The 23794-nt window shown below is 43.2% G+C and overlaps 1 protein-coding gene across 9 annotated transcripts in view; it reads left to right on the top strand.

Moving 5' to 3' along the window:
* Positions 1-23794, top strand: part of NAV2 (neuron navigator 2) — a 425654-nt gene that overhangs the window by 154552 nt on the left and 247308 nt on the right. The window contains exon 1 of one of the 9 annotated variants that reach the window (XM_083840327.1): positions 1643-22824. The exons of the other annotated variants lie outside the window; for them this stretch is intronic. Coding sequence (XP_083696453.1) covers positions 22774-22824 — 51 coding nt within the window. The 5' untranslated portion in view covers positions 1643-22773. Of the gene's footprint in view, positions 1-1642; positions 22825-23794 lie in introns of those variants that run through there. 9 annotated transcript variants of the gene reach the window in all.

The following is a 23794-nucleotide window of genomic DNA, read 5'->3' as shown; positions in this document are numbered from 1 at the left end:
TGTTCCTTTACTTCCAATTGTCTTTTTAAGCTACTTCCCTACGGAACTGACATGTATAGGATAATTCTGTTGGTCCTTTTGTCTGTTAGTTCATCTTTTCTACCACCTTCCAGTAGGTTTTAAACCCATTTACCGATTTTGAAGGAATCTGGAAGAACGGTAGATGCATCGAATCTCTAGAAATGGCTCGGTGGGGTTAATGAAAATCTCTAGCTGTGTAGAGGGAAGGCCTCAAACTGGTGTTCTCACTGCGGGGGGGAAATGAAACGTAACCTCAGGCTGTTCTGGTTGGGATGGGGGCTGGCCAGGCAGCACCCACCCGCCAGCTCTGGAGGGGTGGTGTGGACGCTGTAGGTTGTTCAAGAACATAGGGAGGAAGCTCTGGGTAGTGCAGGGGAAAGATACTGCCAGGGAGAGGGATGGCAATAGGGGGAGTAAGGTAATAGCAGGTGTATCCTTTCAATACCTAATGGGGGCTTATAAAACAGGTGGAGAGCAACTCTTTCCTTGGGCAGATAATGATAGGGCAAGGGGGGATGGTTTTAAACCAAAAGGCGAGATTTAGATTAGAGGTTAGGAGGAAATTCTTCACTCAGAGGGTGGTGGGGCACTGGCACAGGCTGCCCAGGGAAGCTGTGGATGCCCCATCCCTGGAGGTGTACAGAACCAGGCTAGATGAGGCCTTGGGCAACCTGATCTAGTGGGTGGCATCCCTGCCCTGTGTCAGGGTGGCTGGAAGTGGATGGGCTTTAAGGTCCCTTCCAACCCACAGCATTCTGTGAATCTATGAAGTGGTGAGTCCTTGGGGGCTTGGGGGAGACGGGGGGATGTGGTGGTGCACGTGGCTGCTGGGGCTGCGTCATGGAGAAGGGCAAAGAGCAAGGACTGTTATGATGGATGGAGGTGTGCATGGGATTTAGGGCACAAATCCACAGGAGATAAGGCTTTCTTGTTCCGATACGGGCAGGACAACTTGTTTCTGGTAGCACACAATTAATTGTGGTTCTCTTTGATAAATGCTAATGTATTCATATCTCATAAAAGTGCTGCGTTAGCATGTGTCTGGCTGCTGTTTTTCACTGTAGGTCAGCCCGCAGCTTTGTTCGCGCAAAAGCGTTGTGTTGGCAAATCAAGGTGGTCGGTCAGTGAGGTGTCGCTTGGTAGGGTTGTTTGGTAGTGGTGTAGTAAAGGACGTGGAAATCAGAACCAGATAAGTGAAGCCTTCCTGTTAGTGGAAAATGATTTCTCTCTTGAAATCGCTTGCTGCTACAGGGAAAAAAACATTCAGACATGGGTGTTTTCAGAAGGGAAGATTTCTAAAAATACATTTTTCCCTGGAATCACGTGAGGTACTGCTTCATCCTCATAGGTTGTACAAATCCATTTTTATGTTTTTGTGGTTGTGTCTTTAACTGCTAAGTATCAAATCATTGTGAGATAAGTAAAAGCACCCAGTGAATCTTCTGTATGCAAAACTTAAGTAAAATTGAATTGAAATGTGTTACGTGAAGATGGCTGTGCTCAGTCAATTTACATTTACAGAACAGCCGTACTGTAGTATGTATTTCAGGAATGTGCAAAGATTTAACATATGTTTCATAGTCTTATTTCAAAAAAAAAAAGTCATTTGGTGATGACTTAAATAATTTATTCTTACAAATTTGATAAATCTTCATTAACTGCTATTATTTCAAAGCTTCTTTCATTGAGTTTGTCAGTCAAAACAAAATAGAAAAATAGAGCAACCAGGATTTTCAGATTTGAAGCCGCAAGTCATTTCATAATTGATGAACAAATGGGAAAAGCATACATGTGATAAATGATATGTGCATAGAAATTGTAGCCTGTCTACAAGGAGCCATGAAACGGAACTGAATAAGCAATGAAATGGGAAATACATTCAGCCTTACTTGAATTATTTTTGTGAGCATCCAAGATCAATAAGGGTATAAACCAGAGATTACAGCATTACATTAGTATTAATAGAATGCCGTTCACTTTCTGTTTAAAAGTAATTACCGTATGGTTACTTCTGAGCCCTGCTGTGAGTCTGTTTTTGATGAGGCATATGTTTCTGCTTCCTACCTCCTTTTGTTGAAGTGTACAGCAAACCCGACTTGTTTCCTAGCAGCTGGAAGCGTATCCCTGGTCCCGCAGCAGGGTGGCCTACCCAAGGGGTCATTATATTACTTGATGGAAACTTCTTAGCTGTTTGCAGCTTTCTGTGGTGTGAGCGCTCTTCAGAGTATCCGAGTGTTTCTGCATTGGGTACAGAAACCACAAAAACACAGATGTTCTTTGCTTGGAGGTGTTACTGTTAGGAGCTCTCATGCTTCTCCAGTGTCTTTCCATTCTGTGACCTTTTTCCAGCTTTCCTTGCAAAGGGATAGGTGAACACAGCTCACTCTGGAGTTCATTAGCATCGCTCCAAGCGTCAATTAGCAGTGAAACGGGATTGCGGTAGCAGCAGTGGGATAGTGGTACTTGTGAGAAATGAATCATTTTATCCACCCTCAGGGATGTGACAACTGCCTCCAAAATGCTTCCCCTATAAGATCAGAGACATGGAATCACTGATCTCCATCGTACCGGACTGCTCTGCAGTAAGTGACCACCTGGTCACTCTGCAGCTGTAACAGCTGGTCAAGAGTGCACTGCTAAGGCCCTGAGTGCTGCTGTAAAGCAAAACAACAACAAAAACTCTTACTAACCTCCCCTTGAAATAAAGAATGCAGATACAGAGCTGCAGCTTTATTTTCCAAATGACAGTGAAGAGCCCTGTAGTGAAATTTCTGCATTTGAAGTAGTATTGGATCTGAAAGCCTGTGCAGCTGAGTACAGGAGGAGTCTGACCGACTGTCAGCTTTAGTTCATCATTCAAAGGATATTTCTCTATTCCTCTAGTGTAGATCAGAGTGTCTGAAACCCAGGGGGCCCACTTCAAACCAGCCTGGGTATTCATGATGGTATGAAAGGGCTGTGCAGGAATGCTTGCGCTCAGCACGCAATGTGGGTTGGTGCCAACCACTGCAGTGGGGGAGTTTCCGTGGGTCTCCTCTTGCTAACAGCCTAGTAAAAGCATCCAGAGAAAGGACTTGGGTGCAAATATCTGAAAGGTTCAACACTTTGTGGATGAAGTGCAAGCTCTCTTTGATGATAGTTCGGGTTTTGCTTGCTTTCTGCCAAGCACCAGTATGAATGGTTGGTTCTTCAGTTGCCATTAACATTTCAAGGTGAATGGTTTTCAGATGGCTTTCCTGGAAAACTCGTGTCACTATATTTCCCCGTGTCAGTTCCTTGTCTGTATCTGCACCTTTTCTCCTGTGTCTTTCTGTATTGTCAGCTCTTTGTAGCAGATGCAATCTCTTACCAGTATGTACAAATCCTGCTAGGACCTCCAGGTTTGGATGGGGCTTGGAAATGCTACAGAATGGTGATGAAAGGGCTGATGAAAACTTTCTCTATTTGCAGTTGAGGCTTCGATCATGTGAATTTCCCTTTGAAAGTCCATTTTCTATGAAGAAATTGGACTGCGTTAATAAAAACAAGCAAGCAAACCCCTGCAAAAGATGTTGCCCAAAAAGATAGATGTGGTAATTTATCAATTCTGGTTTCTTTTCAGCATGCCTTCTAGGGAATTCCCAATAGCTGTCAACACAAATGTGGTTATGGACCAATTGCGAATCCCCCAAACCACAGACTAAATAAATCTTTTCAGTCCTTCCAGAACATGGTAAATTAGCAAACAGGAGGAAACAGACTCCCGTATACTGCTTCATTGTGGGTTTTTCAAATTTTTAAAAGATGCATCCTGATTGTACGTTGTAATAAAGAAATGAAAGTTATCCCCCATGTGCTTCAATCAGATGAGACTGGGGAATAAGAGGGTTATTAGTCTTAGCTCATTAATTGTGCAGTCTAAGGAAATACTTTAGAATTAATACCTTAGTCTAAGGAAACGTATCTTACCTTCTGCACTTCGTGGACTGAAAGAATCCAGACTACGGTAGCTGTAATACACGTTCCTTCATGTCTGTAGCATAGATAGAAGTATCGGGGGAATTGTGCTACAGAATATTTCAATCAGAGATGATCTACCTATAGATTGAAAGGAAATGGTCTTCATCATAAGGAGAATTAGGCACAATGCATGCAGAGAGTAAGTTACTGAACTAAAAATGGTCCTTTGCTTCTTGGCTAGATTTAAGAATTATATGTCGGCATACTTAAAAATCAAAAATCCATCAATTAATCAGAAGTGCTAAAATATTTAGCACCTGTGTGGCAGAGCTCAGCTTGCCGAGACCCGTGCAGTGTGTGTGTTTGCAGTTTTTCAGTTTTCCTGCCGGGCCTCCCTGCGAGGCTTCTCTGCCTCCAGCGCCTGGGGCCGCCGGCCGTATCCTCAGGCCTGCTCCTTTCCTCCTCGCAGTAATGCTCTTTCCCTTGCCACGACAGAAAAAGCAGCTCAGCATGTAAACCTCACCCAACCCCGGCGAGGCGGTGGCCCCCGCTGACCCCGCGGCCCTGCTGTGCGCCGAGCAGGGCGGGAGGAGAGGCCTGGCCCCCGGAGGTGGGCGAAGGCAGCCGCCGGCTGAGCAGGTGGGCCTGCTTTGCACCACAAGCACGTCAGTCCTACTAACAAGTTCCTTGGAAAGCGTCAGCCCTTCTGTAAGACTGAGCTTTGCCTTGTAAGCTCTCTGCAAGAAGTTGTAATGCGGCCTGTTGGGATAGCTGTCAGGATGTCCCAGTTCGCTTGTGTATCAGTTGGCTGTATCTAAGCACCATCTGCTTGAAACCTGCTGCTGCAAGTGGCAGCCTGCACTTGAAGCGGTAGTAGATCAGCACGTAGCAACTTCACTGCAGAGACGAACAGCAAAGAAGCAGAAAGAAAAATACCAGGGTATTTTAATGTTGTCTTTGGATGTAAAGTTGCAGGTAGATGAATATTAGGCTTCCAAAAATTCTTTTTAGGTATATACGTTAAAATACTGTATCTCTTTCTCTCAGGACCCTAAAATGCTTCACTTCATTATATACTATAATATTTCTGAGCTAAAGAAAAATCTGAAATTTTAAAAGTATATTCTAGAATATGCCGACTGTGAATTAGCCAAAAATAGTGAGAATAATTATGCAGCAAAAACAATCTTCTATTTTTTGCTGCAGTGGTTTAAACTAAATAAAAAAAATAATAATAAAAAAGCAAACTTTCCCATGATCGTTAAGAAAAATGCTCCCACATCGTGGACATCAGAAGCAAAACTCTTATTGTTAGCTCCCAGCAGGGGATCAGCTCCCAGCAAGTCAGGAGGGATAATACTATGGGCAAATTGAGCAAATGTCCTTGCCTTTCCAATCAGCTAGCATTTGAAGGGTATTATCCTTGCTAAACTTGTCATCCACGTTAAATGGAAGTTGGACTAAAATTGTGCATACTCTACTTAGCATGACTTTTGAAGAGTTGCCTCTGCAATTTGGGGATTGGATTTAATTCCTAACGATATAACTCTGCTGTAGCTTTATTTAATCTCTGTTTATTTGCTTAACCATTCTTTGGTTTATAATCTAGTCAGTGTGTTAGGAAACTACTAAGAAATAAGCAAAGTAAAAAAGTAACATCCTGAAAAGCTGAATATCAATCAGATTCAGTAAATTCCTTGCCTGGGGTAATCAGAACATAACTGGTGCTCCTGTATGTTGAGGAGCAGAATAACCATTTTGACATGGAATAGAAAGAGTATGTGCTCAAGTATTCAGTGAAATTGTATGTCTTCCTTTCTAACCAGTGCGTTTCACCTAATTAGAGCTTGAACTGTGAAAGCTACAATAAAAAATGCAGCTAGTGCTCCCTCATTTGCTGTTGCTGTCAGTTGCCCGTTTGACTCCTCTGTTTTGTCCTATTATAGTCATTTTAAAGCTAGATGAATCCAAATATTTGTTAGTCTCATAAATACCATTTCTTCTTCATCCCAGGACTTACCTATCCAAATCTCTTGCAGCCATTAAGTGGGGACTGCAGTCTTCAACAGCTTTAGCTGAAGTCATCTGCTGCAGCACACAAGGCACATTTTCCCCTTGTAATGTGTATATAATAAATCTCTCTCTCTGTATGTAAATAAATATGTTATATAAATATATATAAAGACATAAGGGGATGGAGGAATGTGTGGAGTGTGCACATGCAAGAGAATGCTCGAATGATCTGAGGCTTTGAAGTAGTCAGAAGACCAGAAGTAGTCTTGAAGACCAGAAAATTACTTCTTCATTAAGCCTCCTATTTCACTGATGTATTGAAATTTCCCTGAAACACAGGTGGAGACATCTTCTGAAGATCAAAATCAGGAAGTGTGGTCTGATGTAGCGTACTACACAGTGCAAATGACTGAGACTTGACTGTAGTTCCTCATTGCTTAGTTTTCATCTCTAGGATGTTAGCTCTACTTCTTTTCTAGAAAAACACATGCATATTTGATTCAGTTCTCATCAAGAATTCATCCTTTCTGCTTCAATGCGTGTGAAAGACTGGCAGCTGGGAATTTCCGCCCGTGGCATATCGTCCCACCAGTACCTGACTGCACAAAACAAAGCACTGTTTTCTCGCATCAGTGAGGTATTATGACACGGAAATATGGCTTTATAAATACAGAAATCACAGCACATCTGAACCAGAGGTGATTTACTAAATAAGACAGTACATGGAGTGCTCCTTAATTTCAAAATGAAAATGAGCACCTCCGAAAGAACTGACTTAAACTGAGCTGAAGAATGTCCTTTTTTTAATAGCTCAACTTCATACCTACAAACATTTCAGACTGGCTTTTGAATGTGTTGTGTTTGGTAAGCTGAACAGAATGAAAGCCAGCTGGAATTGGAGCAAGTGGTTAGTGATGGTCTGTTCTTCTTAAGATAGAAATGGAACCAATATCACAGCTTAGCAATAAAGATCTCTTTTGGAGGTGCCATCATGCAGATAAAGTAAAGCTGGTGCTGTCTTATGATTACTAAAGCACTATTGTGCTTTGTATAAAGACTGCTAGTGATAGCTTCTGTAAATATCAGTGTACACTGTGACATTTTGCATTCCTAAAGCATCAGTTTTGACCATGTATGATACTTCTCTTTGTTTAGTGTTCCAAATCATTGAACCTTAAAGAGAGATGTGGACTGTTACACAGCTGTTGAATTTCATCCTGCAATGTTCCTGTATTACTTAGGGAGTTTCCAGGAGTTAATGGAAAACTGAGAGAGAAGGGAAACCAAACAATTGTTAGCATTTCTTCAGTAAACTATCACATGCCAGTTACATAGAACTAAGATGCTAACAAAAGGTGTTTTCCTAGACCTTAAGTAATGAGACAGTAAGTAAAAAAAAATAAATAAAAATCAGTTTCCTTCCTAGTAGACTGAGTTCCTAGTCTCCTACTGAAAGATCTTTGACAGTGCTCATGTTAGTGAATATTTTTTGTCAGTCTTTGTTTGTGAGGTAATTAATAATTCTGATGTTTCCAAACAGAAGCCTTATTGAAATCCATCCAACCCTGATATGAATTACTGTCTCGACTCTTCATTTCCGGAGAGAAGCCTCCCTTGAAACAGTGATACTTTGCTCTGACACAGTTGTCTCCGGTGGTCTTTTCATGGATGTGATGATCATAAAATGATCTTAATCTCTAATTTATATTTTCACATTAAACTCCGCTAAAACAGGAGTATTTTTCTTTCAGCGTTTTCAAGTCTTTGGGTTTATAGGGGTGAGAAATGATAATGGACAGACAGAAATGAAGGAAAACGCTTGAAAAATGCCCTAGCTTTTGAGAAACAATCTCTGCATGTTTCCAAGTGGCTCAGCAGGAGACATAAAATGTTAATTTTCTTCTTTGGGTTTTGGGACTTTGTGCTTTGTGGAAATCTTGAAGGATAATCTAAGCTGACTGGAGTCTGGTCCCATGAATTGATTATGATAAATTAATGAAGCAGCTAAAAGGGAAGTCCAATTTAAGAAATGTAGTAGCAGTGAACAAAGGAATCCTGTCCAAATCCTGCACAACTTGTGTTTTTCCTCTTCAGGGAGGAAGAACCCAATGGTGCTGTGGGAATCACGTTATTAGGCGTGACACCTTTAACAAGGGCTTTTGTCCATTAGTTTAATCTAGTTTAAAAGAAATAGAAGGGAAAACAAAAATGATGGCAGTATCATAAATACAATGTTCTTCCTATCTGTCATGCTGTCAGCTGAGCCCTAAGGCTAGTTACAGCCTCTGTTGAAGCGGTCTGTTGGACTGGTCTGCTCGTATGGGGACTGTGTCAAGCAGGCATCATAGCATGGGCCTCTAATTTCTCAGTTTCTCACTGCCAGAGCAAGGCAGATGTAGTTCAGATGATGAACTCTCATTTACGGATCTGTTTAGAACAAGTAAGTCGTTGTAAGGTTTTCTTTTTTTTTTTTTTTTTAAGGTATATCACTATCTTTAACAGATGTAGGCATAAGGCTCTAAAGCGACAGACAATAGGAGAGATTTACTGGGGGGATGTCTGACATGTTAACTTTATTGAGTCTTGTGAAAATATACCCAAAGGGCAGTACTGGAGACCTACTGACCTAGAAATGGTAGTGGCTATCCTCTGACAAAGTCAGAAAGTACAGCACTGTGCAGCAAAGGGCTTTGGGGTTTTAAAATAAAAAGTAATTGAAACAGACTTGCCCTCGGATGACCCAGCTTACCATGCGTTTAGAAGTCCCTGTTGTTCCCTGAGAAAACACTTCCAGTTTGTGTCTCTGGGGCTAGAAAGGGCTCAGCGTGCAGCTGAGACAACATGCCTGGTCTCTAGGAAACATTTTCAATTGCTCTGCTGTTCTCGCCTGTGGCAAAGCGAGGTAGCAATCGGGTGACAAAATTTTACACTTAGTAGTGATCAAAACAGGCCCAGCTTAATGCAATTAAGGCCATTCAGACAATCTCAAGGACTTTGTGAAGCAATTCAATTCAGCCTTTGTATGTGCCGGCAGAAAGGGCCGAAGCCTTGTAGTAGTTACCTCAGCCTGCATTGGGGAGCTCTGAGGAGGGCTGGTGTGACAGACCCCCGCGGAAGGGCCTGCACCCGATGAGGCCTGGGCAGCGAGTGCTTGCTGGTGCTTTTCTCCCTCAAAGATAACAGCGTTACAAAGATAATTTCCTGGTAAGGTGTTGGCACCAGACGGCTCACCACAAAGTGCAAAGTTGCCGACCTGATCAGGAATGAACCAACGAGAGAGGAACATACCAGAGAGACTGTTGTGTAGGGCACTCACTGCCACAGCGCTTACCTGGCTGGACAGCATGATTCAAGGTGCCTGACTGCAGAGCTTCTAGTCCAGTGCAGAGACTCCTGAGTTGGATTTTGTGGCTGGCTTTTTGAAATTGGCAAAATTATACTCACGTCTCCTCTGTAAAACTCTGTGAATCTACAAAAGTAGATGCTATACTATAAGAAAAGGGAGAATTATGGGTGGCTGAGACAGTATCTGCTTCTCAAAGTTTGCTGCAGGCACATGGAAGCTCTGCTTGATGAAATTGATATTTCCTTTGGATCATCCTTGAGTTTTTTGAAATGAAGTGACCTTTCTTAAATCCACGTAATCCGAGTGCACGATCACTCTGAACGCTCTGGAGGACATCCCAGAACATTTAATCTTTTTGTGTTGCAAGAAAAGACTTTCTTATTTCTTTCACTGTGGGTAGTATTTGTACAGCAAAGGTTTTGGAGTATGTTATTTGATGGCGCCCGTGTTTATGTGAGAAAGTCGCATTAGCTTAGTTCGCAGCAGATGCACCAGTGAGCTCCTACTGCTGAGTACATGCTGCTCCCACTTGTGAAGCACAGCATTGCAGGAGCAGTACGTTTCTTCTGAGCGTCTCACGTGCCAAGTGTGGCCACTGGTCTCTATGCATTCTGGATGGTTTTCAGTAATAAGTTAACTTCCACGCATCCGTGTGTTTGCGGTGAGTGCAAGTCAGCGACATTTCAGCAGGATTGTTTCTCTTTATAGTTTGGGGCTTGGCCAGGAGCAAGTATGACCTACATGACCTGTAGCTACTAGAGTAGGTGGATTTAAACTCATGTTAAAAAGCAAGGAATCAATTAGTATTCAAAACTAACTGTCACCCTCCTTGTGGCAGAATGACGGCTGATAAAAGTATGGCCTTGATAGTCTTAGGTCTGAGTCTGAAAGCTTGCAAGTGTTCCTGGGGAGGAAGTTGTTACTGCTAGAGGCTTTTTTAAAAATGTATTTTTACTTGTTTGGTTGTGGGTCAACTCCTTTCTCTGTTTGATGAAGTCCCAAAATTGAATGCTAAGCTGAAAAAAACAATTTGCATACCACCTTGTGATTGTTGAAAGGAAACGCTCTAGTTCTCTGACAGTTGTATTTCATAAATATTGCACTGAGGTCAAATGTAGGAAAGCACATTGTAAAAATATATGGCAAAGATTTAGAGATTTCCTGGCAATAATTTTAACGTGTCCTCTTTTATTAGTTCTCATGTAGTTGTTTCTCAAGAGGTTGCTTCATTCATGCAGTGCTAGTTTTCTGCGGAAACAGAATTAATTAGGAAAGGGCAGTGCAGGAATATTGCACGTGACTTGCTCTGAGGAATTCGGTTTCTTCCGAACTCACATTATAATATGTTTTCCTGCTGTAATGCTTGCATATTTCATTCAGTCAGCATAAAAAAGGCATGCTGATGTGGATGGGTTAAGAGAACGCATCAGTAGGTTTTTAATCTCACATTCATGTTCATTGAAATCCAGGAGTTAAGCAAAATCATAGTTTGCAGTTATGAATTTATTTGAAATAGGAATAAACTATTTGGCTTCAGAACAGGAAGAAATATAGTCAGCATTTTCCCCTTTTATGATATGAAAAGTGATTGAGGTGATTATTTCTCGCAGGAGGGGTTGTTGTTACAGCTGTTCTTGATGTGTCTTTAAGTAGCTGATGAGACCCTGTAACCGAAGTTGAACCGAGGCAGCAGATCAGGCTGCCTCTACAGTGGGAGCTACTTAACCCAGTAAGCAAAGTAACTTTGAGGTTTGGAGTGTGAGGTGGTAGTTCAGAGCCAGGTTTTCATCGCTGACTGTAACTGTCTCCTTTGTGGGACTTTGCACTTCCCCACGTACATCAGCGCCTAGCCTCGTGTTGGGTACTCGGGGGAGGTGCGCTGTTATGCACTCATATGGGCTATGTTTAATAAATAGATGTAGCTAAATAAAACAGGGTAGTAAGTAACACAGGGGCGGAAAGAGGTCAGCCACAGCACTGCCGACTGTCTGTCCCACTTGGAAGCAGACAGTGGTCAGTTGAGCCCTCTGCTGCACAGGGGCAATGTGTGCCAGGGACCATTCCTCGCAGGGACGGGGAGCAGCGTGCTGAGCTCCCTGCGTGCTGCTCTGTCCTCCAGCACTATCTGTGTGTTTTGAAACCTCCCACACCTCTTGGTGCCCTCATGGCACACCACGGGGCTCGAAACACACGCTCTGGAACTGCCTGCCGGAGGAGATGCTGGCCGCAATGCAGTCATCACGTTATTTCAGGCACTTAAGGCCGGCGAATGGTTCCTGGCCCTGTTTTATTTAGCCGTAGTCATAGAGACTAGAAAGATTGGGCCTTGATTCATGAGCGGAGATAAAGCTGGCAGAGTCTGTTTTTTCCCTTGTCCCTAGGGAAACAGCAAACAGCTTTAAGTGAATGGGCAAACCGCTACAGGCGGGAACTCGCAGCACCCCGCTCACGGTGGAGGAGCCTCGGCACTGAAAGCTTGGTGCTGCCGAGGGATGACCTTGGGAACATTCACGCCTTTTAGTCAGGGCTACCAGGGTGGCCCTTGGCTGAACAGCGGTAGTCACTGCTTCACCCAAATCATTTTCTACGATGGCACATATTCATAATTTTTTTGGCAACTGACATGGATTTCTACGGCAGCCCTGGACAAATGGGTTTGGAAGAAAGGCACTCAAAATGGGAAGAGGAACTCGCTGCTTCTTAGCTCAAGCAGTGTGGGAGCAGTGTCAGGGAAATCTCACCTGTTTCCCTGCCTGCTGCTGCCATGCTGGGAGCAAGGACGTGGCGGTGTGCTGCTGCACTCAGCAGGGACTCCCCGGCGCTCGGCTGCCCAGTGCAGCCAAATGCCGCTGCCGGCTGTCAGCAGGCAGTGTCAGGCTGCAGCCGGAGCTGGACTTCCCTTTTGTCTTCACGTGACAGAATTTTTCACATAAAATAGAAAAGACTCCGCTCGTTGCTCAGGCTATTGTTTGGAGGGAGTGAAACCCTCTTCCACCCTTTCCTTCCTCCCCCTGGTAAGGAAGGCCCAAAGCGAACGGCCTGAGGTGAGGCAGGCCCTTAGAAGGGAAAGACCCAGCTCCCAGAAGGGACGGAGGGCTGTGCTCAGTCAGAGAGCCCGACTCTATCTGTGCGCTGGCTGGCTTGCCAGGAGGCTGCTGGTGGCTGTTCATCATGTAAACGTTCGTGCTTTTGATCTTCAGGGGCCAGATGCTTTTCCCTAACGCAGCCTTGCAAGTTCTTTGCATTTTATGAAAACGAAAGAGCGCTCTGCCTATCAGTGCAGCGACTCCGCTGATGAGTCACAGGATTTACTGTTCAGCTGCCTAACGGAGTGCGTGCCTTTCAGATGTTTCCAGTACGTTTCGGCCTGAATAGCCTTCCTGAGTAATTGTTTACGTTTGAATTACAGGAACATGCTCTAGCATCCAAAAAGTAATAGAGGGTGGCAGAGCTGCTGGGAATTGATGCAGCGTGTGCGGTCACTTCAGTGTATTTTCTTTCTTCTTAGAAGGATCTTTTAGTTATGCTAGCATTTAGGAAATCTAGTGCTTGTGAAAGTTAGCGAGCATGGAAATGCTGGAAACTGGACTGAAATATGCAGCACAGAGTGCAACAACTTTGTGATCACGTACTTTGATTTCACAGTAGAGCTAGGTGTTAAAGCTGGGTGCTTCTCATCTCTTACCCTTTTCTGAGTTGGTATTTATTATTTTTCTGAGGCGGACAGTTTGCATTAGGAACTGGATGGGTGAATTTACTTTGAAGGAAAAGTCACTGAGTGTTTAGAATATAGTTTCATCTGTTAAGACCCCTGTTTGTTATTTGGAGAGGCTGGACATCGTACCTTCGCTGTGAGAAGTTCTGTTTAATAGAATTGAGTCATCTGGTTCCTTGCATATTGGGAATTGTCCTCTTAGTACAGTAATACTGTGATAATTCATTTTTTAATTTGGGGAGGGGTTGGACAGCTATTTGTATTACCAAAAAATTGCACCCCATTTCCAATCTCAGGGTAATAGTTTTCTTAGATACCTCACCACTACATAATGGTAAGGGATGTTGCATGATTCTGTATAGGAGATACTAAATTAATATTATTTTTAAGGAGAAATTAATTAATCTTCCTTTACTCTAGGCTTTTGCTGTCTAGACACATACGTTTGAACTGATTGCCTTACTCTCCTTTTATAGTGAAAGAACAGAAATGGTCATTTTTAGGATGTGATTCACCTGTGCTATTTCAGGGTACACAGTCAGGGATGAGCTCAAATATGTTGTAACAGTGGTGTTTCTCCCCTGTGATGGCAAAGGGAGCTTTAGCTGGTCCTTGCTTTCAGCAGATGCTCTCGTAATCATTGTTCTGTGTACAGTCTGTGACCTGTATGGGTTTTGTTCTATACAAGGTGATCTTTTGTGAATCATTAGAAGAGCTAGCTTCTCATCTAATAATGTCCATAAGACATACTGGGCATGCTGTACTTTGCTTGCAAGTACAGTAAGACTAATACTTTTTTTTATACTGTTTTATTACTTTTCTGTATTTCACTTTTGTATACTCACTCAGCAACCGCAGGCTTACAGATGGGCTCAGTCTGCCATGCCTGACTGTACCCCTCAAGTTGCTTCAGCACATTGGGATTCCAGTGCAGGGTTGCCTTGGAAATAGCAAACTGGAGAAACTGCAGAAGAAATGTAAGAGAAAATATCACACGTGGCTGCAAGAAGCACTCATATCAATCAAAAACGTGAAGAAATTAAGCTTGTATGGTGCTTTCTGATTTTTAGTGTCGTTTTTCGCTTAATAACAGCTGATTGTAGGTGAGTTAAATCTGTGTTGTGCCTGGGATGTTGCTGTTGATCTGTTCCAATTAACCTGTTAGGTTCTCCTCAGGTTAACAGTATCTTTTTAAATAGGGCTGCCCAGCTGGTGGCCTGTAGGCTGGGCCATCACAATCTCCCTGATTCCTGTCTATGTAGACCTGAAGATCTCATCGTGCTTTTACAAGTCTGAAAGACGCTATAATTGGATCAAAGAAATGGCCCGATAATGCTGCTTAGATTGTATTGCAAAGTTTAGATATTGTTTAGTTTTGTTTATTTATTTAAATCTGTGTCTGGTGTGGCTCTCCATGTGTTTCTGTGTAGAAGCTAATAGCAGTACATCCAGAAATGAGACACTGGCAGGCCTCTAACTGTGCCCCAGTAAGGACTGGTGAAGAGAATACGTGGTCCGAGAATAACCAAAGTGTTTGGTTTGGCTTCAATAATCTGCATATCTAAATGATGATCCTATAAAACGGGAAGAATGATGATAAGAAAATGTCTTCTGTGCGTGAATGCACAAGGGAAAAAATTGTTTGCTTTTGATCTGTTGTTCTGCTAGCTAGACTGACAGCTGGCCGAGTTACTGGATGTGCTGCGTTGCCATTCTTCATTTCCTTCAACTACAACATACAGGCTTGTTTATGCAGGAACATTTTTTATTTTTTTTCAAAAACAGTGGACATCTGCGTTTCTCATCCATAGAGGGGATAGTTGATTGTTACATCCCAAAGGCTATAAATGTGCTATAGTCCCACAGCATACTTGTTTAAGCCTTGATTTAGTTGCTGATGATCGAGTAAGTCATCCATAGCGTTCACATAAGACACTGAGTAACTGAAGGAAAACGTCTGTGTCCCATAGTCTGAAACCAGGGAAGAATTCAAGTTGTGATATTCATCTGGTGGAACCAATAACCACTGTACTGTGCCGCATATCCACCTTTACCTGCCAGCTGGTTGCAAGAGTGTGCGTCAGTGTTGACACACCTACTTCTTCCAGGGACCTGCAGCACCCTGGGGGTGAAGCTACCAAGGACCTACTGTTAGTTTTGTCTGAGCTGTGATCCTTATCTTTCGGTCTAATGACTTCCTCTGAGGACGAAAGTAGAACTTCGCTTAGCCTGTAATCAAACCTGGATTTACATGCTAGTCATTGTTTCAGACACCCCTCTGCAATGCAGCACATAGGTGAGGTTACAGGGCTCGGTGGATGTAGTGAAGATGGCCAAAACTCAGAAACCTGGATCTTTTCCTGGCTCAGATAGAAACCTCAGTGACTTCAGGGGGAGGGGGTGGCAAAGCGTCCATTCTCTCTTCTACGCTTTATTTAAAAGTATTAGCTCCATGCTATTGGCTTAACATAGCTCAGTTTTTATCATAGAACAATCACAGCGGTTAATTCTTCCTTAAAATGTCTTTGGGTATTGTCAGCCACGAACACAGGAAATAATCCTTCATTAGGCTGAGTTATCTAGACACAGTGCAGGCTAGCTGGACTAGTGCTTAAATAATGTTGTATTGACAAGGACTTCCTGTTTTGTACAGGAAAGTTTAGGCACCAGAGGTTAAACCACAGTAGCAGATTCAAATTTCATATCAACGGGTGTAAGCAGCTGATGTAAAACTCCCTGTCCAACAAAAAAAAAAAAAAAATTGGTTTTTGGCCTTTGGCAAGAGATTCCCTTAAGAAAGGCATCCAGTATGCTAGCTTTTTACATGCCATGAAATATTTTCTACCTATTTGGTTAAAGATAATCAGTGCCACTGTTAAAGTTTAGCTTTGAATTAGCCAGCACTGTCTGTGTGTGCAGCTTGAGATTTGTAAAGACAGGTAAATTTTGATGAATTAGACATTGTAATATTTACACATCCTTGCATGTTTTCTTTTCTCTTTTGATCTCTTGTAGAAAATCTGACTTGTGTGTGAAAATATCACAACTGTTGTCCCAGCCTAGCCTTACTGTGGTACAAAGATGACATGTTTAGGTGGATCTGAGCTCTGACTGTGCGATGCCAAGTGCTGTGTGAGCTAGCCGAGAGGCACAAATCAGTCTGGCTTTTGACAAAAAATGTGTTTTTACCTACTCAAAGATGAGAGAGTAACACTTTGTTAGTGAGAAGATTATGCCAGATGTAATTGTCCAGTTCCAATTCCTTTGTCACTTGGTTGGGCAGCATCTCCTGTTGTCTAATTCCTGCTCTCAGAGAAATGGTGTGGTGGTTCCTGTGAGCCATGTTAGAAGCCATGTCCAAGAAAGTGGCAGAGTTGAGGATGACAGAGTATAGAAAGTCTGACTGATTTTTCCTAGAGGCAATGTACTTTACATGACTCCATATATTACTTCACCTGTCATTATCATTGGAAATTTGAGTGCTGATGTTGTTCTCCAATGGGTAGCATAGCAATTCCACTGCATAAATCAAATATAGGACATAATCTTTAGCAGTTGCTGATTCTATGCAGCAGTAACAAGCCAGAGATGTTCCATATCCCAAGACGTGCGTGGCACTTGGGACTTGAAAATGAGAAGGAAAAATTCAGATAGTTTCCTCAAGAAGACTTGTGTTAGCAAGCAGTCCAGGAGTAACGCTCTCAATCATGTCTAGCTCTTTGAGTTGTATGTGTTGTGGTGCAGGTAACTCTAATTTCTGAAGAATTTCTCAACTCTTTGGAAGAGGATTAGTTTTCAAATTGTCACACCCAGGGCAATTTTACATCAGGTGAAGCTCTGAAATTTGTAGAAGTTTTCATACATCTGGAAATGGTGGAAGAAAAATAATTCTGCTAGAAACACTGGAAAAGCCCAATTTGTGTTGTTTTTTTTTTCCAGAACATGTTTTCCAAGGATATTTTTTGTACTGTAGCTGGTAAATGAAGCTTTTAGTTTTTCTTTGCATAGAAATTAGGAACAAGTCAATGCTTAGTTGACTTTGTCATAGACGCAGTCATGGTAGACGGATGCCAGTGTTTCAGAAGTACAAATCTGAGAACCTCAAACGCGGAGTCTTTCAAATCATGTTTTCCATTATTTTATATTGCTGCCCACTGGCTGGGATTTTGATAGCTAAACAAGAACATTCTGTTAAGAATTTAGAGGTAAAGCTGCTGTGACTGCAGTAAGCTGTATAAGCTCTCAGTGTGATGGTCCTTTTGTACCATTTGCCTCCATAGCTAGACCTACAAACTCGTTGCATTGAGCTGACCTTAGATTATATTTTGACAGGCGGGCAAGAGGCACTTCCACTTCTTGCTCTCCCTCTCTGTCATTTCAGATGGGCAGTGGGTGGTTCCATAAGTACGTCTTCATTTCTCTGTGTGTTCTGGAAATGGTTCTGGGATGTTGGACACTGAAAAGCTGCTGTACACTTGAGCAGTCACAGGAAAATACTCCACTCAGCTGTGAGTCCCTTCTGCCTAAGTCTGACTGCTGCTTAGCACTTTCTGTTCTACAACATTGTTGGGTGGGGGGCTGCAGTCCCTCTGTGGCCCCAGGGTCGCAGCATGCCCAGGGCCTTCCCGCGTGTCCCGTCCCAAGGCAGTAGAGCTGCTTGTGCTGCACTTATGTCCGGGAAAGGGCTCGTTTCTCTTCTGCTTGTGCCAGGAGTGCAGCTATCCCTAGAGAGAGAGAGAGAAGTTATTTAATATTTTTTCTTGTTCTTTAAGTATTTCTCAAAAGTATTTATTCGGTCACTGGGAGAGCAAAATGATTTCTTGTTTTAGTAACTTCAGGCAGAAATCAATCATGCCCGCTTATATTCCACATCGTTTGTTTATCAAGACTGTATCTGCATTTTTTTTCTTACAGTTTCTTGGAAATCATCATCTCCTCAACTTCATGTAATTTGATGGGAAGAGAAAATATATTCCTTACAGGTTCTGAGTGTAAACCCAGTGCATAAGCAAAACTATCATATCTAGACATCTAATCCCATGCATATCCATGGGTATCGCTGGTATCCAGGCAATCTGTTTTTGTTTTCTTGGCTCTTGCATTATTTATATGCTGCAGAGTCTTCTGGACAGAAAATTCCATGTGGCTCGATAGCAACCCGCTTGGGATAAATCACCCCAGTTTTCTACTTCTATTTTAAAGCTTAGGATTGTCCACATGTTTTTCTGTTGCTGCTTAGTTCAAATTTATCCATTCCCCAGATCCTTGTGATCCCCCTTAAGGTACTTACCCGGTGCAAGGAGATCCCCCCTGTAGCCTTCTCATCTTCAAATACACACGCTTAAGCGCCTCATCCTGTCATCTTAGCAAAGGCCCGCCATACTTTCGGTTAGACCCGTATCTCGGGGATTTTCTCTAGAATGTGTATGTTGCTTATGAAGATAAGATGTGCCAAGCTCCAGTTTATGCCCCAAAATGGATATTTATAATGGCATAGTATTTTTTTTATGTTTAGAAAGGAACCATTGCAAAGTAATGGAAATGCTCTGCCTACAAAAGGATGGTGCACTGAGCCCGCTTCTGGTGAGCGTGGTGGCAGCAAGCTTCGCTTGCACGGCTGTCAGGGACGAAGGAGAAGTCTTGCAAAATGGCAGTCAGCTGAAATAGTGACTGCTGTAGCACAGGAGGTAAGACCAGCTAGCTTCTCAGCAGAGGATGAGTTACTTTGTGGAAGATACCAGCCTAGAAACATGTAAATACCTGGCTGGGCCCCAGAAATATGTTTTACAGTATGAGGATGGTAGAGAGAAGATAGGCTTTTTGCAAAACTCTAGCAGTGGACATTTCTCATAGTGTGTCTTTATGCTTTGGTGCAGAAATTATGGGTATTGAAACATTTTCTTAGGCTATTTGTTGCATGATGTTTGAATCATTTCACTATTCATGTCTGCCAAGAAGTGAAACTTGGAAGTCTGTTTCCTGTAGTCAACTCTGGGTAAAATGCACTGAAAAATACATGGACAAACGGTAGTGGATTTTGTAAAGGTGTAGTTGTATAGCAGGCCAGAAAACAAAACAAAAAAATTAACCCAGCCTTATGCCGTTCATTACTGAGAGAATTCTCTGAGGATCAGAGATTTATCTGGGGATTAAGTAGTAAGAGCAAAGGGACTTAGAGGTAGGAATGGACAAACCTGTGTTGTCTGTTAGAGAATACAAGGGTTGAGCCGAATACATGAGAGATCTGCACATGGCATTTATCCATTTTGCCATTTCCAGTCATTTTCAGTATCATGAGGCTATTCCTCAGCATAATGTTTGGTTAGAAAGCATATATTTTAAAATAAATCAAGTAATATTTTGGATTTTTGTCGTTTGTTTCTTGATGCTTTACTTTAGAATGTTTTTTTCCTTTGAAGTAGAGAAGAATTAGTAGTACTCTGCAGTGTCTTGTCTGCTTTGATCCTTACGTGTTGATCCTGCACTTACCTGCCGTTATAGCTAGATGTCAGCCTCAGATATGAACGAGAGGCTTGTCATTCACAATCAGGTTTATTTTTCATCCTCAACCCCAGAACCGTGAGGATGCTGAGGTGGGATGCGTCAGGAGGAACAGATCGGCTGCCAGAAGACAACCGTTCAAATGGGAATGGTGATGGAAAGGACGTTTTTTGTCCCAAAGAATGGATGGTCACCTTTCCTGGCTGACTACCTCTTCCACTGCAGTGTTCCCAGCTCTCAGTTGTCTTTTGGAATCTGCTGGTAGGTTAGAATCTCAGTTAATGGTTTATATAAAACCTTGTTACTGTAGTTTTGGGAGACAGGCCTGAAATCACACCTCTTACACTTAATTCCCTTCAATAACTGGGATCTGCCCCCTTCCAAGAGCCCGGTGTAATGGTTTAATTATTAAAGTTAACAGAGCCACTGGTAAGCGTTTGCTTTTCAGACTCTGAGAAGTAGCTGCACTCATAGTGAAGTTTGCTTTTCTGATGACTTCTCTTCCTCAGAGCCTGGTGAGCCTCTTATTTCGTAGATAATCCGCCCTGCCCCTAAAGCTCTGCTCAGAGTCCTTTCTCTGAATGCCTTCTGTCAGTGATGAAGCCTTAGGGGGTGCCAAAGCCTCACCGCCAGCTTGGCACAGGCTGAAGGATGGCACGCTGAGGCAAGGGCAGCTTCAGAGCTGCGACGAAGACAACAGCTTGTATTCTGGAAAACTGGTGATTCAGCCATTCCAGTAACTTGTCACAGGGACCCGACAGCCTCGTAAAGCAGCAGATCTGGGGATGTACCAGCTAACGGAGGGTTGTGACTCAGGGGATGACTTATGCTGGGAACAGCCGAGGGTCGTGGCCTCAGGCATGACTTGCTCTGGGGTGGCTGCCCACCCCGCAGGGGCTGCTGAGGTGGGGCAGCGGCCGCCGAACCTCTGCAGTTTATAGCAGGGGGCTCAGTTCAGAGTAGCAGTGGCTTCGCTTTGCCTGAAAGTGGCTTGCTGTGACCTGCAGCAAGTCGGGGCTTGTTTCCTGGGCATCCTGAGTCATGTGCATCAGGGTCACGGCACGCAGCTGGTCCTGGTGACCTTGTCGGCCCTTCCCGTGTGTCAGCCCTGCCTGTGAGTCAGTGTCACGAGGTGGGACAGACATGCAGTTTGGTGGGAGATTTGCTTGCTAAAGACTTCAATAGGAAAATCAGAAGTTACAGACTGTAAGGATTGTAGATCTGTTATTACAGGCAAGCAAGTAAAAAAGCCCCTGTCTTTACCAGACCTGTGCTAGGAATCAAGCCTGTTTAATGTCAATGTTGCTGCAAATTTACTGAGCTGCTGCCGACGTTTCAATGTGAGGGGTTACCTGAGGGCTTACCCTGGTCCCTGTCTGTAACACACCTCAGTTTAGCTGATTAATCATTTTGCCTAATCTTGTCTTTCCAGGAGTGGCAGAAATTGAGAGACTACTTTGCTGCAGGTCACTTTGTTTCTTCCCTTGCTAGATTTGCAGGGTGGATCCGGTGATATAACCTAGACTTGGAAAGGAAATGTCCTGGATGATATGTTCTCAACTTGACTCATCACTGAGCTGGCTTGCAGCTCTAGAGCTGCCTTTTATCCTCCTCTGAATAAATTACTTGAGTTGTAGTGCCATCTTCCAAATTGTAAGCAACGCCACAATACAAACCCCAACATGAGAGGTGCTTGTCTGATGAGTTGGAAATGTTAGCTCTTAGTTTGCCCGTGACATTGCCTGCGCCTTTCATTGCGCCGTCGCTTCCTTCGTTCCTGCTAATTTCAGCTGCTTGTCTAGTCACAGATTATTTCCATTTCTGTTCTTGTAGCCTGCCAAACTCAGGGCGAGGAAAAGCAGCAGGTGTAAACTCATAGCTGTCAGCAGAACAAACTCAAGGGCGGTATTTTGAATGCTTAGGTGACTTGCTGAAGGAACAGGAATATTTTATTGTGGTTATCTTTGCTTCGGGAGGGATGTTTTTCTTTTTTCTTTTTTTTCTTTGCTAAGAAGGCAGATGCATTTCTGCCTGGGTGACAAAGATTTGGGTTCTGTGGCTTACTTAATAAAATCCCCAAACAATTTGGGTTGGAAGAGACCTTTGGAGGCCATCTGGGAGTGGGAGTGTGCGTGGGAGCGTATGGTGGGGTGCCAGGGACGTGCCCAGGAGCGGTGCAGCCTTCCAAGCCCTGCTCTCAGCAGGCGGCGGTGACACAGAGACACAATCTGGCCGTGGTGGTGACACCTCCTCCCCTGCCACCAGGACCTCAGCGCTGCTCGAGGGTGGCAGCAGCTAGACCTCTGTCGTCTCTGCAGTGGAGGAACCTCAGTAGAGCTCAGCCCTTTCACTGCAGGCACGAAGACTGGTAGATTTCTCTCACCCCATCACTCAGTAGCTGCTGTAGCTCGCTGACGATGTCTCTGAGAAGAAGGATCGCTTGGGAGGTGTTGAGTCAGGCTCGTGAAGGATTTCCAGAGACTGAGCTAAAAGAAGTAATGGAAGCACAAAGGCCTTGGTTTAGGTTTTCTGTACACCCTCATTCGAATCTGGGAATTACTAGCTAAAGATGTTTTTTTCTGTTATACTTATGTGTTAAAATATGTTTTCCCAAGGGAAATACGTTGTCCCTAGATCTTGAGAGCATCCAGCCTAATGCTGACCGTGAGATGAGCTAGAATGCTGGCATCCTCCATTTTTCTTAAAGAAGTAGACTTTGCATGTCAATGCCTTTACCGCTAGCAGTCACATCTCTTGCATATCTTCATAGCTGCTATTTTGTAGCTGGCACCAGTTTTGGATTAGGGGTAATGCAAGTACAGACAGTAGAAGTAAAAAGAACCATTGGGTTCTCTCAAAAATAACAGTATCAAGTAACCAAGCCCAGCATAATGTAAAAAACAGCCACTTCTCTCCCACTCAGTGCCTGCTTATTGGAAATAGTGAATGCAGATAATTAACTTAATGCTTAGGATTACTAACAGTATGTAATAGGGAAGGATTTCACATTAACAGGTGACTATATTTCATTTTCAGTGAAAATGCTAACCTTTCTGGTAATGTTGCCACTGATTAACATTTGCTGTGATGCTGTGTAGTTGAAGTAGGACAGTAAATAAGCTCTCCTGTTCTGCATCAGTTCACAAATACCGGGCAGATCCTTGATCGTATATCTAATAGCAGAAGTGAAGTCAGGTGAGGATGAGGGCAATACCTGGATAACAGAAGGGTGAAGGAAATGCACAGAAGTAGGAGGTTTGGCAATGTCATTCTTGCTTCTGAGTCACTGGTGAGCTAAAAATCTGGACAGAGTGTGAGGGGGTGTATCGACAGGGCAAGCTAATTGCTGTCACAGCAGTTGCCTCTAATCTTATTTTCATGTATTTATAGTGTGTAAGATAACATTTTCTCTCAAGTGAGCCCTCTTGCAGGCCCCTTGGCACAAAGGGCCCATTTCATATCAGCATCTTATGAAGCAATACTCTGACTACTCAAAAGGGATCATAATTGCTGCACTGCCAGGTTTTACTGGGTACATATTCAGGTTGAATTCAAGAGCTCTAATGGCCTTGATTACGGACCGATAATGAGGTTTGGTGCCATGCTCAAACCCTGAGTGGGAAGAATGGAGAGCAAAGAGGGAGCTGAAATAGGGGACCTTTGGGACAGCTTCCAGCTTTGACTTGTGATCTTTCTTTGTGTGCTCCCAGGCTTTACCCTGTCCATGACTCAATTACTTATTTCACACAAGTATGAAAGATTGTTCTAATGTGGCTGGTTCTTTGTTTCTGAGGGCTGTTTTCAGCCAGTGTCCTTAGCAATTGAATTTGCTTCTACCTTGTTGTATTCAAAGATGCCTTTTACTTGCCGTAATTATCTGCTTCTAGCACAGCTCTGCCACACAGAAGGATCTGTGTGTGTGCATCTACACGCTTTTGAAACCGCTGCCCTTCGTGTTCTTATTCCAGGTGGTAAGCTGTAAGAGGGAAAGGAGGATAAACATTTTGTGGTTTTTGAATCAGGGGAACAGAATTAAGTTTTTCAAGTTTCAAACAGCAGTAGAGTTCTCCCACCCTCCTGTTTATGGGGCTGGGAATCAAAATATTGAGAGTGAAAGGAAAGATAAACAGTACCTGCCTTTATTTGTTCCTTCCTTCAACAACATTATCTCCGTATCTCTCTTTCCATTGTTTTTCTGATTTGTTTGGGACTTAGTAGTGCTGTAAGCATGAAATCAAAACAGATGCTCACATCAAAAG

Source organism: Anser anser (genome assembly GCF_964211835.1).
Source record: "Anser anser genome assembly, chromosome: 5".
Lineage (NCBI taxonomy): Eukaryota > Metazoa > Chordata > Aves > Anseriformes > Anatidae > Anser > Anser anser.
This window is presented reverse-complemented; position numbering and strand designations above follow the sequence as displayed.